This window comes from Oncorhynchus mykiss, chromosome 23, assembly GCF_057628025.1.
Source record: "Oncorhynchus mykiss isolate SJ-2025 chromosome 23, ASM5762802v1, whole genome shotgun sequence".
Lineage (NCBI taxonomy): Eukaryota > Metazoa > Chordata > Actinopteri > Salmoniformes > Salmonidae > Oncorhynchus > Oncorhynchus mykiss.
The window spans coordinates 1,751,341-1,770,802 of NC_143044.1; the positions used below are offsets into that span (position 1 = coordinate 1,751,341).

General features: G+C 41.0%; 1 protein-coding gene across 4 annotated transcripts; it reads left to right on the plus strand.

The window, feature by feature from the left end:
* Positions 1–1,743: 1,743 nt before the first annotated feature.
* LOC110502241 (ubiquitin domain-containing protein 1-like) lies at positions 1,744–18,753 on the plus strand. 4 transcript variants are annotated; one of them, XM_090216578.1, is made up of 6 exons: positions 1,831–1,971; positions 3,341–3,427; positions 13,000–13,224; positions 14,856–15,083; positions 16,024–16,209; positions 17,559–18,753. In XM_090216578.1, the coding sequence occupies exons 4-6, from the start codon at positions 14,909–14,911 to the stop codon at positions 17,780–17,782; spliced, it is 585 nt and encodes a 194-aa protein (XP_090072704.1). In that variant the 5' UTR covers positions 1,831–1,971; positions 3,341–3,427; positions 13,000–13,224; positions 14,856–14,908; the 3' UTR covers positions 17,783–18,753. The 4 variants fall into 4 exon arrangements, with proteins under 4 accessions (XP_021435795.1, XP_090072704.1, XP_090072705.1 ...); XM_021580120.3 differs by lacking the exon at positions 13,000–13,224 and having other exon boundaries at positions 1,744–1,971; XM_090216579.1 differs by lacking the exon at positions 1,831–1,971 and having other exon boundaries at positions 3,308–3,427.
* Positions 18,754–19,462: the final 709 nt, after the last annotated feature.

Sequence of the window (19,462 nt, forward strand, 5' to 3'; positions counted from 1 at the left end):
ACTCTGACATGGCTCCAGAGTTCCTCTGTGGCATTGGGAGAATCTTCCAGAAAGACAACTATCTCTGCAGCACCCCACCAATCAGGCCTTTATGTTAGAGTGGCCAGACAAAGCCACACCTCAGTAAAAGGCACATGACAGTCCTCTTGGAGTTTGCCAAAAGGCACTTAGAGACTCTCAGATGATGAGAAACAAGATATTCTCTGGTCTGATGAAACCAAGATTGAACTCTTTGGCCTGAAATCCAAGTGTCCCGTCTGGATGAAACCTGGCACCATCCCTACGGTGAAGCATGGTGATGCCAGCATCATTCTGTGGGGATGTTTTTCAGCGACAGGGACTGGGAGACTAGTGAGGATAGAGAGAAAGATGAACAGAGCAAAGTACAGAGAGATCCTTGATGAAAACCTGCTCCAGAGCGCTCAGGACCTCAGACTGGTGCGAAGGTTTACCACGAGCCAGAACAGCTTCATTGCACCTTGGCATAGATTTTACAAGTGTCTGGAACTCGTTTGGAGGGATGTGACACCATTCTTTCACGAGAAATTCCATGATTTTGCTGTTTTGTTGATGGTGGTGGAAAGCGCTGTCTCAGGCGCTGCTCCAGAATATCCCATAAATGTTCAATTGGGTTGAGATCTGGTGACTGAGACGACCATGGCATATGGTTTACATCGTTTTCGTGCTCATCAAATCGTTCAATGACCACTCGTGCCCTGTGGATGGGGGCATTGTAATTTTATGGGGAATTATTTATCTCAAATGTTCTTCATCTAAATAAAAATCTGGAAATATATGGCCTGAACAATTTTCTATTGTAGGGTTCTTAATTAACTATATTTACATACATGCATGTATACCATTTTATGGCTGTCTGTTTTAAGAGAAATGGTTGATTAAGCTAAAAATTATATTTCTTGCTGCTGCTGTTTATACTGCGCATGCGTTTCCGATTAATTTGTCGTCGGGACAGTGAACGCTGAGTGAAAGGCGATTAAATCTATAAACAAGCTGCAGATTGATTGCATGGATGAATCCACATGTTTACCTTATCAGACACGGCGCAGGGCGTTTTCAATCTATTGCAAGTACACCAACTCTAGTTTTTATACCGCGGCCTTTTTTATTCGAACGAAAAAATAATCTAGTTTTGGGACGCAGGGGTCAGAGCAGGCACAGTCTTGGGCCTGTGTGAAGCTAGCCACAATAAGGATTAGCCATGCTAGTGGAATGTGCGGTTTGCCTTCAAAATAAAAGTTGCCTCGTTGAAAGTGATTCAAACGGATACAACAAATAGTGGAACCATTTCATATTTTGACCAGATAACGCTTAACAAGGTCGGAATGTTATTAAACAAAATGCAATAATGTGTAGATTGAGGGGAAAAAAACGACTTAATCAGTTTTAGAATAAGGCTGTAACGTACCAAAATGTGGAAAAAGTCAAGGGGTCTGAATACTTTCCGAATGCACTGTAAGTCTCCAATGCAATTCTAAAGTCTAATACATCCAGAGTACTAATTCAACGGATGTTTTCTTTTTTGTGTCAAATTAACTAAATCTTGTCTTTCGTTGAATTTTTATAGAACATTCCGACCCTGTTTAGCATGATCTAAATAAAGTTTTTTTTATATATATATATTTTTTAAATCTAGTCCATGATTCCACAATTTATATCCGTTTGAATCACGTTCAATGGGGACCTTTATTTTTAAGGCGAACCTCAAATATCCCGATTGTGGCTATTCCTTATTACGGCTAGCGCCACACAGGTCAGGCTTGGCACAACGGCTGTGAGAATAGGCACCTGTTGGCGCAAAGGTGACAGGACAGAAACAGCGCAAAGCTGCTGACTCGTGTCTCATCTCACGTATCGCTGCAGCTGAATCCAGAACTAACTTTGGAGTTTAAGTTATTTGGATGTGGCAAGCCAACTGCAGACAAATGCTGAGTTTAACGAACTGGATATCTGGTAAATAAATACCTGTTTTGTTGAATTGATTGTTTACCAATGCAATAATTGCAAATAACAGCGCTGACAGAATTGTCTAATGTGTGTAGTTTTTAAGCTACGGTTGCATTGATTTGATAGATACAAAACCAAGACATGTGGAAACAGCCTGAAGACCCGATATCGAATTGCATTCAATTCTACATCGGGCATAAGTGAGCATGTATGTGGATCAGAAAAATTCCTCTCAATCCCACAATCCAGAATGTTGAATTAAATTTTCCTGGGAAGCCGCTAGTGGTTTTATGGATCTTTACTATCATCTTGGCTTGATGTGTACAGCTGGTGATACACTTGTGACCCCCCAGCGACCGGTTCGTACATACACCATTCTCCATTCATGCAAGGCTTCGATTTCCTCCTTAACTAAATTTAATTTTGAAAAGGCAGAAAAAAGGGGGAACTATGCTTACTTTCTTCCCCTTCAGTTTGATTGATGCAACCGGATTGGCTGAATGCGACAGGCAACATCTGGGACTAGCATTCCGAGGCTAGTCCTTAGTGGCTGCCCAGGCTAGAATACAATTATATTGTAATTTACTTTACTGGTTGTCTGTGTGGTTCGTCATTTTGCAGGTAGGAATGTGAGACAATATATCCATAGGACAATATAATTACATTAACGTTTCAAAGTACTATGCCTTCAGATTTATATAATCTAAAGCATCAGCAGGAGCTTGTGCATGTGTTTACATGTTTCTGCAGGTGCTTCAGGTGACTGACTACCAGTGCTTTCCAAAAGTTAGTGTAATCATACTTTCCTGTGGATATATTGTCTCACATTCTTACCTGCAAAAGGACCAACCACGCGACAACCAGTAAAATATAATTTTATTAAACATACTGGGCTTGTAGAGGTTGAGAGAGAACTTCCCTGATCCAAATGCACATTTATGCGGAATGTTGAATCCAATCCAATGCAATTCAATGTCAGGTCTTCAGGCTATTGGAAACAGCCATCTTGCTATCTTAATTGCAGTTTGTGAGCTCGAGCTGTCAGACACGTTGACAGCTCATGGTAGATGTGGCATGTAAACGTTGCCATTACAGCATCACCAATTAAACAATGAGCCAATGTCATAGACCATCCAAATCTGAGATGTGTTTTGCAGGTATATATCATACTGACAAGTATTGTCTTTGGATGAATTAAAAAAACACAATGTTTATGATTTGTTTTGTTTCTATATTTCAATAGCTCCCCGTACATTTGTTTGGCAACATTAATAACTGATTGATAACTGTTAATCTTTTATCTCTTTCCTGTGTGTGTGTGTGTTTTCCTGATGTTATGTAGCTACTGATGTTATGTAATTGTATGGCTCTGCAGAGACCGTCATGGGCGGGTGTGTGGGGAGGGATCAGCTGGACGGACCAGGGCCTGCCAGGACCTCTACATGGAGCAAAAAACGAGGAGGTAAGAAATTCTGACTGTATAATGCTCTGCAAACAGTGGTGTAGTGGAGGGTATATGTCATATACCCACTTTTCTTCAGTGGGCATTGTGTATACTTCACTCAAAGTAGCCTATGCTTACCAGGCAGAATGATATCATGATTATTTGCATCAATCCAGTGGCCATTTGTTTTGCAAACTCCATCTCATGTGCGTTACAGAAACACCGGTAACTAGGGCTGTTATGGTGACCATATTACCGCTGGCAGTCAGGAGTCATTACCGCAGTGAAATTCCACGTGACCATTGAGTCACAGTAACTAGACTTCTCCAAAACTGTGCTCTGATGCTTCCGATGGTCATTAGTAGTAGCCTACCAAACTTGCTAACTGCCAGTTGCTAGTGTCCCTCTAATCACTCTGACATCAATGCAAATGCAATCAAATCAAACACTTCATTAGAGCCTTGTTATTCAGAGTTATAGCAGAATATGTAAACCTGTTGCGCAGCGAGAGCCAGCTCCTCATAGCTGGTTGATGCATAAGATGAAATGTGTTCCTGTTGCGCAACATTTCTATAAGCTGTGCTATGAAATTGTGTAAGAAAACAGAGTTTTGATGGCCTCTATTAAAAAGAGAAGGAACCCATCAGCTTTCAAACAGGGTTTAAACTTTGAGCACCTCTGATTCCTAAATATTTTGGCATTCAGGTCCAAAAAGTTCCTTTCTGACCTTCTATGGGCAAAAACACGTATTGAAAGTTTTGTTTAAATGAAAAGGGGTGTGGTCAAAAAGTGATTTAATTCAAATGGATTTACCTATCTATATACTACATTATTTGTTTACAATGTCACCTATGATAACAAAAACATTTGGTCGTTTTTATTAGGATTATCATATGATTGTACGTGGTCCTCTGTTGCTCAGTTGGTAGAACATGGCGGTTGCAATGCCAGGATAGTGGGTTTGATTCTGTGGACCACCCGTACATAAAATGGATGCACGCATGACTGTTAGTCACTTTGGATAAAAGCGTAATTGGCATAATATATAAATGATGGTTAAGCTAATGTAAAACCCTTCTACAGAAGCTATAGTCTCTGGTCTAGGCTGGTCTGCAATGGATCATACCTGGAACTTTCCAAGGCCAAGTTTGTTTCTTAACAAACAGGTAACCTATACATTGGATTATACCAATAAGTACCCCCCCCCCTCCCCCCAAAGAGATGTACAATGGATTCTACCTAGAACTATCTACCCCCAAACAGTTGTACAATGGAGTATACCTTGAACTGCCCATCAACAGGTGCAATCCCATTCACAGCAGATTAGCATGGTCTGACCAGAGTTTAAAGTCTATAATGGGGTTGTGGTGTTGACTTGGGTTATTCTTGACCTCTTCCCCTAAATAGCTAATTGGATTTGTGCTGTTGTGTAAGCATTAGCTGCCTACCTAGCCAATCTGGATAGGATACTATTGATAGATGCTGTTTATGGCATATGCAGCCAGATATTCCATCTGTCATATATTGATCCTGGGGTATTTTGGGTGGCTGGGTGTGTGTGTGTGTGTGTTATTAAGGCATTCGTTAGTAAAGAACTAGGGAAGTGTCACAACAGCTAGCTAACCTAGCTCAGACTCCACAAGGATAACTGTAGTCGTCACGGATAGCCAAAGCGGGAGAATCTAGTCCAGGTGGTGGGATCATACCCTTGACCACTGCAACCTGAGACGTAAGCTTCAATTTCTGGTTGGAGTCTCTGAAGGGCTGTTTTTTTCTGACGCTGAGTCAGTGTTGTGTTTGATTTAAACAACGGTATCTGGAACTAAGAGATTGTGTGTCTAACACACACATAAAATCTCTGGGAGAGAGAAGGAGAAGAACATGGGAGTCGCTAACTCTAGGGACTACCATCCGTACCACCCCTCACAGTCTCCCATTAAGGTGGTGCTGAAAAGTGAGTATGGATGCAGATGGACTATGGATTGTTGGAGTGCTGGATGACTGTGCTAGTGAGCCTCATCGTTCTAGAGCTTCAATTGCCAATAACATAAAAGTATTAAGTCTGCGTGTAGTTTGTTTTCCAACATGTCAAGTTGAAGAAGTGTAAGATGTGGTCATTTAGATATTAGTAACAACTTGTTATTAGGTTGTAATACATCTGTCTTAAGCTATAGTGTGACGTGTTAATATAACCTACCTCATTTCATGAATTCAGTTAACAGGGGACAGTGGATGTTTATGAAGGGAAAGGGAAAGGGGGATAGCTAGTCAGTTGTCCAACTGAATGTATTCAACTGAAATGTGTCTTCCGCATTTAACCCAACCCCCCTGAAGGGTTATGAGGAGAAGGAAGTGTGTAGTGTAAATAAGGGGATTTAGACTAATTATTATGGAAATATACTGTAGTAGTATCAGGAGTCAAACGTGTGTAATAACTATATAATAGTGACTATTAAAGGGCAATTCCACCACTTTTCAACCTAGTTTTCATTATCTCAAACATAATACCAGTATCTAAATATGTGAAAACGGCACATTCTACCTTTTTGTAGGAAGAAATATAAAGTTAAAAAGTTCTACCCCATGACATCATCAAAAGTTAAAACATGATTTTAAAACACTATGAGATCCACAGTGATGTGGGGAGCAACAAAATACCATCCCTCTTGCTAATCCTACCCTGTGGTGTCAGAGAAGCATTTTTTAGGACCTTCTTATTTTCTTTTAAACACAGATCATAGAAAGGCTCTGTTTTCACATATGTAGGCACTGGTTTGGTGCTGGAGATAATCAATATGAGGTTGAAAAGTGGCGGGATCGGCGTTAAACTCAGCCTAACCTGCAGCACACAAAGGATTTGTATGTTTCCCAGTGATGTTTGACTGTTGATGTATTGTGCACCATCTGTCAGGGCTGGAGACCAGCATCAAACTTCCATTATAGCCACTGCCTGTATGAGGGAAACATAAATTCGTTAGACTTGCATGAAATATGAGTGCATTGATGCAAGGATTTTTGTTGACTGGTATTCAAGGGAGTCACAGATTTAAACTTTAGGGGTCATTGTGCTTTTGGCTGTGCAGTAAGTATTATCCCATTCATCAGAACCTCCAGTTTCTTATCTACTCCTCTAATCTACTTCCTGGAAAGGGTTTGGTAGACGGGCTGAAGTCCAGGAGGCTGCCCTGGGATCATTCTGTTAGCTCTGACCTCTCTCCTATACTAATATACCAGTGCCATCACCCAAGGCATTGTAATGCCTATTATGTGATTCTAGGGGCAAATCAGCACTTTGTTCAGTGTTTTGCGGTCCCTGATAGACACTCCATAGCATTCACTATGTCCCTTTTATGAAATAGTTACATTTAAATTTGTCCATTACAGAATAGGAGGCCATGTCTCAAATATGGCTTTTCAGACAATCATATTTCACAGCGTTTAGAAAGTTCTCACAGAGCTTGTTTTCCCACTCACAGTTGTCCGCCAGTGTTTGTTATGAATTTAAGATTTTGAAGATGCCCGAATAGAAGTGTCTTGAGTTTTATTTGCTAGTTATTACGTCTTGTGAAGATAGGGGTGTGATTGGGACAGGCGACGTTACATGTAAAATATGTCAAATATGCCTCTTACATCAGATCGTCTTGAAAATGTCTCTATAAAGCTCTCTTTCGTCAAGGTTTTATGTGGTTTATAATTGTTCTCTTTTTTTTCGGTATCCTTTTTCAGCGTTATTATATCCGTAACATCCATAACGGTTGTGGATGTGATGGATATGGGTGTATCATATATTGGCTTCAGAAGCATGTGCAATCACCACATTTTGTCTGCTTCTTCTGAAATGTATTCTTTAGACTTACAGTGGGGCAAAAAAGTATTTAGTCAGCCACCAATTGTGCAAGTTCTCCCACTTAAAAAGATGAGAGAGGCCTGTAATTTTCATCATAGGTACACTCCAACTATGACAGACAAAATGAGAAAAAAATCCAGAAAATCACATTGTAGGATTTTTAATGAATTTATTTGCAAATTATGGAAAATAAGTATTTGGTCACCTACAAACAAGCAAGATTTCTGGCTCTCTCAGACCTGTAACTTCTTCTTTAAGAGGCTCCTCTGTCCTCCACTCGTTACCTGTATTAATGGCACCTGTTTGAACTTGTTATCAGTATAAAACCTCAAACAGTCACACTCCAAACTCCACTATGGCCAAGACCAAAGAGCTGTCAAAGGACACCATAAACAAAATTGTAGACCTGCACCAGGCTGGGAAGACTGAATCTGCAATAGGTAAGCAGCTTGGTTTGAAGAAATCAACTGTGGGAGCAATCATTAGGAAATGGAAGACATACAAGACCACTAATAATCTCCCTCGATCTGGGGCTACATGCAAGATCTCACCCCGTGGGGTCAAAATGATCACAAGAACGGTGAGCAAAAATCGCAGAACCACACGGGGGGACCTAGTGAATGACCTGCAGAGAGCTGGGACCAAAGAAACAAAGCCTACCATTAGTAACACACTATGCCGCCAGGGACTCAAATCCTGCAGTGCCAGACGTGTCCCCCTGCTTAAGCCAGTACATGTCCAGGCCCATCTGAAGTTTGCTAGAGAGCATTTGGATGATCCAGAAGAAGATTGGGAGAATGTCATATGGTCAGATGAAACCAAAATATAACTTCTTGGTAAAAACTAAACTTGTCGTGTTTGGAGGACAAAGAATGCTGAGTTGCATCCAAAGAACACCATACCTACTTTGAAGCATGGGGGTGGAAACATCATGCTTTGGGGCTGTTTTTCTGCAAAGGGACCAGGACGACTGATCCGTGTAAAGGAAAGAATGAATGGGGCCATGTATCGTGAGATTTTGAGTGAAAACCTCCTTCCATCAGCAAGGGCATTGAAGATGAAACGTGGCTGGGTCTTTCAGCATGACAATGATCCCAAACACACCGCCTGGGCAACAAAGGAGTGGCTTTGTAAGAAGCATTTCAAGGTCCTGGAGTGGCCTAGCCAGTCTCCAGATCTCATCCCAATAGAAAATCTTTGGAGGGAGTTGAAAGTCTGTGTTGCCCAGCAACAGCCCCAAAACATCACTGCTCTATAGGAGATCTGCATGGAGGAATGGGCCAAAATTCCAGAAACAGTGTGTGAAAACCTTGTGAAGACTTACAGAAAACGTTTGACCTCTGTCATTGCCAACAAAGGGTATATAACAAAGTATTGAGATAAACTTTTGTTATTGACCAAATACTTATTTTCCATCATCATTTGCAAATAAATTCCTAAAAAATCCTACAATGTGATTTTTGGATTTTCTTTCTCATTTTGTCTGTCATAGTTGAAGTGTACATATGATGAAAATTACAGGCCTCTCTCATCTTTTTAAGTGGGAGAACTTGCACAATTGGTGGCTGACTAAATACTTTTTTTTGCCCCACTGTATAAGCATTTGTTGATATCTTGAAAATCATGTGATATCTTAGAGAATACAATATATGCAGAAATACATTGCTCATACATGGCATTAGTGTTCTTTTTTAGATGTTAAGATGAAAATAGTTTTTATCCGCAATCTGTGAACCGTCCTGGAGTGTCTTATTCAAATGAAAACCCCCAAAATCTGCTGACTTTTGTGGTGCTTATTTCTTTATCAAATGAGGAGAGACAAAGTTATCACACAAGTCAGAGTTATACTTAAACTAAATATTTATTCACTTATTAATACGGAGAGTATGTCACAAACACACACAAGTGAATGATGTGAGGGCTCTGCAATAACGATGGCTGGTCGACAAACCACCCTTAGATGATTCGTTGAGAGCCCCGAGACAAAGAATACAAACACCTTTTATAGCAAAGATACTTAGTCTACATGACAAACAACAGATGTGTGGAATAGGTCACAAGGTGAGACTTTGCATGAAATAATTTTATAATTCACAGCAGACAGTATCTGCCGTAAAGACTGTTCTGATTGTGTGGAAAACAGGGTCACACACAGAGTGTTCTAAGAAACCTATTCTATTCCATAAAACAACCATTTGATGCAATAACATTATTATAACATGATCTTGTAATTTTGCTCTCACACTTCATTTAGTGTCCAGAAAAGTGGTTTGGTGGTATAGGCACATTTACAGTATATTTCCTCATGTACATACTTAAATATAATATTTCAGAAATGGTGTAATAAAAAATAAAAAAATTAAACTGGTAAGGATCATTTAGGTATAAACATTGCATTCGGAAAGTATTCAGACCTCTTGACAATTTCTACGTTTTGTTACGTTAGAGCCATATTCTAAAATTGATTTTCCTCCTCATAAATCTACATACAATACCTGTAGTGACAAAGCAAAAAAAGTTTTTAGATTTTTTTGTAAATGTATTAAAAATAAACTACTGAAATATCAAGTTTTCATAAGTATTCAGATCCTTTAGTCAGTACTTTGTTGAAACACCTGGCAGTGATTACAACCTCAAGTCTTCTTGGGTATGACGTTACAAGCTTGGCACACAATGCACACAATAAAGTTATGAAGCAATGAATGGCGGGAGAGAACACATTCTGGAGAGAGACATGCCTTGTGCATCTGAGCCACAATCTCTATAATCTTGGACCGTGTCATCTCTGTGGCCTCAATGGATTAGTCCACAAAAAGAAAAGTCCTCTCACTGTCAACTGCGTTTATTTTCAGAAAACTTAATATGTGTAAATATTTGTAGGAACATAAGATTCAACAACTGAGACATAAACTGAACAAGTTCCACAGACATGTGACTAACATAAATGGAATAATGTGTCCTGAACAAAGGGGGGGGGGTCAAAATCAAAAGTAACAGTCAGTATCAGCTGCATTAAGTACTGCAGTGCATCTCCTCCTCATGGACTGCACCAGATCTGACAGTTCTTGATGTGAGATGTTACCCCACTCCTCCACCAAGGCACCTGCATGTTCCCGGACATTTCTGGGTAGAATGGCCCTAGCCCTCACCCTCCAATCCAACAGGTCCCAGATGTGCTCAATGGGATTGTGATCCGGGCTCTTCGCTGGCCATGGCAGAACACTGACATTCCTGTCTTGCAGGAAATCATGCACAGAACGAGCAGCATGGCTGGTGGCATTGTCATGCTGGAGGGTCGTGTCAGGATGAACCTGGAGGAAGGCTACCACATGAGGGATGAGGATGTCAGCGTTTAATATTGCCTGCAATGACAACAAGCTCAATCCGATGATGTCGTGACACACCGCCCCAGACCATGACAGACCCTCCACCTCCAAATCAATCCCGCTCCAGAGTACAGGCCTCGGTGTAACGCTCATTCCTTCGACAATAAACGCAAATCTGACCATCACCCCTGGTGAGACAAAATCGCAACTCGTCAGTAAAGAGCCGTTTTTGACAGTCCTGTCTGGTCCAGCGACAGTGGGTTTGTGCCCATAGGCGACGTTGTTTCCACTCATGTCTGGTGAGGACCTGCCTTACAACAGGCCTACAAGCCCTCAGTCCAGCCTCTCTCAGCCTATTGCAGACAGTCTGAGCACTGATGGAGGGATTGTGCATTCCTGGTGTAAGTCGGGAAGTTGTTGTTGCCATCCTGTACCTGTCCCGCAGGTGGGATGTTCGGATGTACCGATCCTGTGCAGGTGTTGTTACACGTGGTCTGCCACTGCGAGGATGATCAGCTGTCCGTCCTGTCTCCCTGTAGCGCTGTCTTAGGCGTCTCACAGTACGAACATTGCAATTTATTGCCCTGGCCACAACTGCAGTCCTCATGCCTCCTTGCAGCATGCCTAAGGCACGTTCACGCAGATGAGCAGGAACCCGGGGCATCTTTCTTTTGGTGTTTTTCAGAGTCAGTAGAAAGGCCTCTTTTGTGTCCTACATTTTCATAACTGTGACCTTAATTGCCTATCGTCTGTAAGCTTTTAGTGTCTTAATGACCATTCCTCAGGTGCATGTTCATGAATTGTTTATGGTTCATTGAACAAGAGTGCGAAACAGTGTAACTTCTTTGTGCTCATTGGGACGCTAGCGTCCCACCTCGACAACATCCAGTGAAATTGCAGAGCGCCAAATTCAAATTACAAAAAATAGTAATAATAAACATTCATGAAAATACAAGTGTTAAAAATCGGTTAAAAGATGAACTTCTTGTTAATCCAGCCGCTTTGTCAGATTTCAAAAAGGCTTTACGCCGAAAGCATACCATGCGATTATCTGAGGACAGCACCCCGCATACAAAAACATACAAACATTTTCCAACCACGAAAGTCAGAAATAGCGTTAAAATAAATCACTTACCTTTGAAGATCTTCCTCTGTTGGCAATCCAAAGGGTCCCAGCTATACAATAAATGGTTGTTTTGTTCGATAAAGTCCCTTTTTATATCCCAAAAACTCAGTTTTGTTGGCGTGTTTTGGTCAGTAATCCACTGGCTCAAAGGCGGTCAAAACATGCAGATGAATACATCCTAATAGTACCGGTAAAGTTTGTCAAAACATGTCAAACGATGTTTAGAATTAATCCTCAGGTTGACAATTAACTAAATAATTGATAATATTTCAACCGGACAATAGCGTATTCAATAGAAAGGAAAAATAATGAAAAGCGCGCACACAGTCACGTGCACAAACCAGTACTGCATGATTCCAAAAGGTCTTATTCTTCGTCATTTTTCAGAAAACAAGCCTGAAACCATGTCTAAAGACTGTTGACATCTAGTGGAAACCATAGGAACTGCAATCTGGGCCCTAAACCCTTATATAGTCAATAGGCTTTCAATGGAAAACCACTCGCATCAAAAACATCCCATTTCCTGAATGGGCCATATCAGTTCTGTTATACTCACAGACATTATGTTAACAGTTTTAGAAACTTCAGTGTTTTCTATCCAATGCTTCCAATTATATGCATATCCTTGCTTCTGGGCCTGAGCAACAGGCAGTTTACTATGGGCACGTCAGTCATCCAAAATTCCGAATACTGCCATGTAGCCCAAAAAGGTAAAACTCTTTACAATGAAGATCTGTGAAGTTATTTGGATTTGCACTAATTATCTTTGAAAGACAGGGTCCTGAAAATGGGATTATTATTATTTTTTTGCTCAGTTTAGTATGTTCTATGGATGGTCTTAAACTGCAGTAGTTTATGGCTGAGATAATAATATGAACATGACTGGGCATTCAAACATATCTGTATCCATTCATCATCATCAATAGCTTCTCCCAGGTATTCCTCACAAGGACACCAATAAGAAGAAGAGACTTGCTTGGGCCAAGAAACACGAGCATTGGACATTAGACCGGTGGAAATCTGTCCTTTGATCTGATGAGACCAAATGTGAGATTTATGGTTCCAACCGCCTTGTCTTTGTGAGACGCAGAGTAGGTGAATGATTGATCTCTGCATATGATCTCCCATGAGGCATGGGGAGAAGGTATGATGGTGCTTTGCTGGTGACAGTGTCTGTGATTTATTTAGAATTCAAGTCACACTTAACCAGCATGACTACCACAGCATTCTGCATCGATACGCCATCCCATTTGGTTTGCGCTTAGTGGGACTATCATTTGTTTTTCAACAGGACAATGATCCAACACACCTCCAGGCTGTGTAAGGACTATTTGACCAAGAAGGTGATGGAATGCTGCATCAGATGACCCGGCCTCCACAATCACCTGACCTCAACCCATTTGAGATGGTTTGGGATGAGTTGGACCACAGAGTGAACGAAAAGCAGCCAACAAGTGCTCAGCATCTGTGGGAACTCAAGAGAGGAAAAGCAGAGTGCCAGAGTAAAGTATTCCAGGTGAAACTGGTTGAGAGAATGACAAGAGTGTGCAGCTGACGTCAATGCAAAGGGTGGCTACTTTGAAGTATCTCAAATATAAAATACACTTTTTTGGTTACTACATGATTCCATATCTGTTATTTCATGTGTCACTGTTTTCGATGTGTCACTGCAACCTTAAAGGTCCTCAATGATGTCACCATTGCCCTTGATTCTAAGCAAAGTTGTGCTGCTATTTTAATTGACTTGGCCAAAGCTTTTAATATGGTAGACCATTCGATTCTTGTGGGCCAGCTAAGGAGTATTGGTGTCTCTGAGGGGTCTTTGGCCTGGTTTGCTAACTACCTCTCTCAAAGAGTGCCGTGTATAAAGTCAGAACATCTGCTGTCGCAGCTACAGCCTGTGACCAAGGGAGTATCTGGGTCATGTCCCCCCTGTTCCCAGTGATAGTTGCACCCCTGGTTGTATGCTTTTCATTCCCATTTCAGGTTTATGTTTGTTCGTGATCTAAGAAATATGGATTTGTTTCAGAATGCAGTTATCATCATTTTGAGGTCCGTTGAGTCTATAGCAGTCACCTGTCAGTCTCCACTCAGCACTCACCTCTCGGAGCAATGCATTGTGGGATAGCAGGAGCTAAATCCTGTTATGTGGTGCCTGATTACTGTGGTAATCCACTGGACTGTTGTCCACTACAATGAGTGTCTGTGGATGTAACTCTGGATAGTCCACTGCACTATAAATAATCACTTTGATTTCCCCCTCTCTCTCTGAATCAAAGTGACCTTAGGTTCCTGTACTGTATACTCCACTATGACCACAATGACTACCACTATTATACTGAGTCTCTACGCTGAAGATGCTTACAGAGGGGGTACACACACCTCTTCTTGAGATGTGCTTCAGCAGTATAAAGTTAAGCCCCAGATATACCTGAACTCCGGCCAATCTTTAAACCTTGAGAGACCTAGGGACCTAGGCCAACCTGGCAACCACAGTGGAGATGTACTCAAAGGTTTCTGGTTTTCTCAGAGGCAGACATTGACAGAGTGTCTAAATAACTATTCCTGTTGAGGGTTACTTTCTGCCTCGTTACATTTACTTGTCACCTTTTTATATAATGATTGGTGTTTATTGTTATTCTGGAGTTCTGTCCATCTTGTAAGCTGATTGTTATCCACCTTGAAGATGAATGCATCTGATCTTCATGTTTCATGCAAAGTTTTGTTTTTCTAGAATGTGGTGTGCTTGCATGTTGAGGTCCAGGACTATTCACTTCTGTCCTATTTTGTCAAATTACACGATTCTGCTTTGGTTACTTCTGTTCTCCCTATATGTTTTCTCACTCACTGTTCATCAATTGATGCCATGAGTCAAAGACAGACAAGAGAATAGTCTGTGGATGTCCTACTTCTGAATATAGACAAGCCCCCTAATAATCCTTTATATAATGGCTAGCTCCAGCCACACATGATTGGCATTTAAAAATGACAATGAATGAGAGCTAGTAAGCTACACTCTGTAATAAGTGTTCTATTACATGATATTCAGAGGAATGGCAGTGTACATTCAGATCGAAACGCTGAATTGAATATCCTCATTAAATATACCCAACCTGATGTATTTACTTTTTCTTTATTTCCATTCAGGACGCAATGAGCCCCTTAAGAAGGAGTGCCCTAAATGGAAGAGTGAGTACCCTATGACCGAGGGCCAGCTGAGGAGTAAGAGGGATGAGTTCTGGGACACGGCTCCAGCCTTTGATGGCAGGAAGGAGATTTGGGACGCGCTCCGAGCGGCAGCAGTGGCTGCAGAGGTTAACAACCTGGAACTGGCTCAGGCCATAGTGGATGGAGCCTGCATCACACTACCACACGGTGAGACGCGCATACACACACACACACACACACACACGTTCCATCTTAATAACTAACTTGTAACGTCTAACTAATATAAAATGAGTATTTATAACATTTGGCACCAACCTGACGGACATTATAATGCTATATCAATCATATGCCTAAACCCAAATCGACCCCAAAAGTGTTCTCCGGCTGTCCCCATAGGGGAACCCTTTTTGGTTCCAGTTAGAATAATTTTTGGTTTCATGTAGAACCTCCCTGTGGAAAGGGTTTTACATGGAACCCAAAACGGTTCTGCTTAGAACCAACAAGGGTTCTTCAAAGGGTTCTCCTATGGCAACATCCAAAGAACCATATTAGGTTCTAGATAGGGAGTGTAACTCCCTATATGCACTTGTGGAGATCTGAATGGATTGCACTGGCATCAATATAGTAATCGCTCCACCATGTATTTTTATAGCCTGGGTGATGTGTCCTGATGGAACCAGCCTGATCACATGACAGAGGGCTTACCATTTATATTTCACTTAACACTGCGATCAGTCTGGTTCCACCAGGCTACGGGTGACATAATTCATGACCAGTTAGCTGATTTGAGATCTGTGTGTCTCTGGTTGTCAGATTACTGCTGTGTAGTTATATAATAGTCCTGGGCAGCATGACAAGACCTCAGGGATTTAGCTACATAGACATTATGGGCACAGCAGAGGGGGAAAGCTCCTCTCTAATGTATGTGCATGTTTGACATGTGGTATTGCATCATTCTAGTATTATTTTCTAAACAGATCATTGCAGAATCGGGTGTGTTTCAGCAGGGCTAGAGCAAAAGTCTGTGCTGTAGATCCGGGCAGAGGGTTGGCCACCTCTAGTCTAGGGGTCCCTAGAGGCTGATTTCAGATAGGGCTTGTCACTGAGTGTTACTGAGGTTTGTTTTGTGTCTATCTGCCCCATCCAGGTACGCTGACCGAGGGTTATGATGAGCTGGGGAACCGCTACCAGCTTCCTGCTTACACTCTAGCCCCTCCCACCAACCTCATCACTGAATGCACCAATGAGAGCCAAGCTCCCAATCTAAAGGAGCAGAAAAAGCCTCCCCCTCCTCCTAAAGAGGAGTTCCAGCTACGAGTACGTCTCTCGTGCGGTAAGAGAGACACCCTTTTCCTTTTCTCTTTTGTCGTTTAGTTGTTCAATTTCTCTCTGGGGTTCTTCATTGAGATAAGAGGGGTATACTATGAATCTAGATCAATGTACTCAGGCTTTTCTGAAATGAGCTACCTTCAGTGAACTTCCCATTCAAGCTCAGGCTTCATTCATGTTACAAAGGTAAATATTGATCTAACACCTGCCTACATTTTATCATTACCAGCCTGCATGTTCATGTCGCACATGACTAGTTGCAAGTCAATTCATGGGGGAGTCAGTGACACATTTTCATTTTTGCCCAAATCAAAATGAAAGAAAAGTTAACCTGCAAATTCAGCAGACTATGGGGTGAAATGTGCTATTAGAAGTTTTACTGCGTGTGATGTTTCAAATACATCCTATCAATTCTAACTGTGTCGTGTGATATGTATTTGAATATGACTATTAAAAAAAATATATTCCTCAAATATGGTCCGGAGAACGAAGGGATGATGATGCACTCTTTGCGAGAGGGAGGGAATCTAATTTGATTGGTCCTCAACTCACGGCTCAAAGACTTTTGTCACCGGTTATCCCGAGTTGAACTCAGAGTTGATCAAAGTTAGCTCGCTTACTCCTCTATCTAGATTAGAGTAGTACACCACCCAGGATAAGTCTATGCCCAATCCCCAGGGTCATTCCAATACTAATAATCTGGAGTGTGAATGTCAGCCCCTCAGGCCTAGTTATTATCATCTTTTTTTAACAGTGTGTTTAAAGGGGGTCTGAAGCTCTAGATTTGGCCTTGTTTTTTCGGCTTGGTCATGAAAAAGTACAGCTGCCATGACTAAAGCCAAACGAGAGTTTGGGGGGTATTAATGTGGGTGTCTCTTGTGGATGTGGCAAGTCTTTGTACATTCACTCTGCCAAAACAGTACACAATTAGTCACTCACCCTTTTAGTTAACTTGACACCATCTAACCAGGTTTTGGGTCTTGAAATTGCCTATGCCAGGGATTCTTAAACTTTTGTGATAGCAAATTCATCAGGGACCCCCTCGTAACTTGAGTGAGATACAAAATAGCATACAAGGAGTTTTACTATGACTTCGGCAGTGTATGGCTGGGTGAACCAAGTCTCGGCCCTGGGAAGGAACTTTTTAAAGGCTCTCCTCTTGGCATCTTAGATGAAATGTTGCAGTTTTAAAGCTAATTTCCTGCGATTTTACACATTTTGCCACGAGGCAGAGAGAAATGTTGCCGTTTTAAAGCTTGAAGCTAGAGTCCTTAATTGAAAGATGCCATTCTATATTCCTGAACAGACCCCTGATTGTATAAGTAACTTGACCAATGTCTTTCTCCTCCACAGGTAAGGACCTACGTATAAGCGCCTCCATGTCAGACTCCATTTCCCAGCTGAAGACAGCCCTGGAGGGGCAGGAGGATATTGAAGCGGCCCACCAACGCTGGTTCTTTGCAGGGAAACTACTAACAGATAAGACCCGGCTCCAGGACACTAAGATACAAAAAGACTTTGTGGTCCAGGTCATCGTGAACAACTACTCACCCGTAACCAAACTCATACCAAACTGAGAGAGAGAGATGTGACGCAAGGCCTTGTTTCACTCCTCTGGAAGTTAAGTGTTCATTAGCGCACACTGTAGGGAAATGTTTTGCAACAGAAAACAAACATGTTTTTATTGTACATGTTCAGATAGTTCCTCCAAGTTTCGGACCACTTTCTAACATTTCACGTCTAGTGGACACGACCCTGAACTGTTGGTTACTGCGAAGGAATTTGGGGTAAAATATTTGATGATTAGTTTACGTTTGCTTTTGTATTTCCTATCCTCTTTTTGTATTTCCCAATATTTTCCTAATAATCCCACATTGTTAATTTGTGTATTTTCACTCCGTATGTGTAGCCTGGCAAAGAACGGACAAACTGTAGACTGAACTGGAAGAGAATCATGGCATGAGGAGAATTTACTACAGTGCGTCTGTCTGTCTGTCCACAGATTATCCACTACCATTACACCTCTGTCCCCGACAATATATAAATTATTTTCCTTGTGATTGTGTCCTTGTGTTCATCTGGAACTTTAAACTATGAATAGGGTTGGACAGTGGAAAGTATCCTGCCTGACGATACAAATATTCTATTGGATCTCCATTTATACTGAAAGCCATTCTATTTGTACTATTTCTATTGTCTGATTGTTACATAATGGTAAAGAAGAATATTGACAGATTTATGAAAGAATGTTTACATACTGTTTCAATGCGTGTTTAATTGTGAGTATTTATATATTTAATAAGCAGAAATGTATTTTTAAGTGAAAATGTTCATGAAAAGTCAATGTGATGAACAAGTGAAAATACTGGTTTATAAGCTGGAAATAGCTGATTTGAATTTCTCTATTTTTCCAACCAGGTATGGATAACATGCTGTAGTTTTGTATGCTCCAAAGTGCACTAAAAGTGGATGAATATTTGTGAATGAATTTATGAATAAACATTCTAAATGAATCAAATCAAAATTCATTCAGAATTTTGTGTATAAAGGCTCTCCAAACAAGTTTTTTTTCATGAAGTAGGTAGATTCATAAATGCCTTCCTAACCCTAAATAATCTACAAGATTAGATGTTTTTAAATCTACTAAATGTCTTCATAAGGTAAGTCTGAATACCAAATACTGAGTGCTTAAATCAAAACGCTTTAAAAAATCATACATTTCCTAAGTCTGAATCGTCCCCTGTTACTACAAATGGTAACAGTGTCAAAAACTGTTTTTATGGTAGTCAAGTGTATACATTTAAATTACTAGTGTAGAAAAATTGGGGCTAGTAGTAGAAGTAGTGACTGTACTACAAATATACTGAACAAAAATATAAGCGCTGGTCCCATGTTTCATGATCTGAAATAAAAGATCCCAGAAATGTTCCATAAGCACAAAAAGCTTATTTCTCACAAATATGTTTAAAACCCTTTCAGTGAGTGTTTCTACTTTGCCTAAATAATCCATTCACGGGACAGGTGTGGCATACCAAGAAGCTGATTAATCAGCATGATCATTACACAGGTGCACCTTGTGCTGGGGGCAATAAAATGTGCAGTTTTGTCACACAACACAATGCCACATATGTCTCAGGTTTTGAGGGCTTGCTGACTGCAGGAATGTCCACCAGACCTGTTGCCAGAGAATTTTATGTTAATTTGTCTACCATAAGCCACCTCCAACGTAGTTTTAGAGAATTCGGCAGTACGTCCAA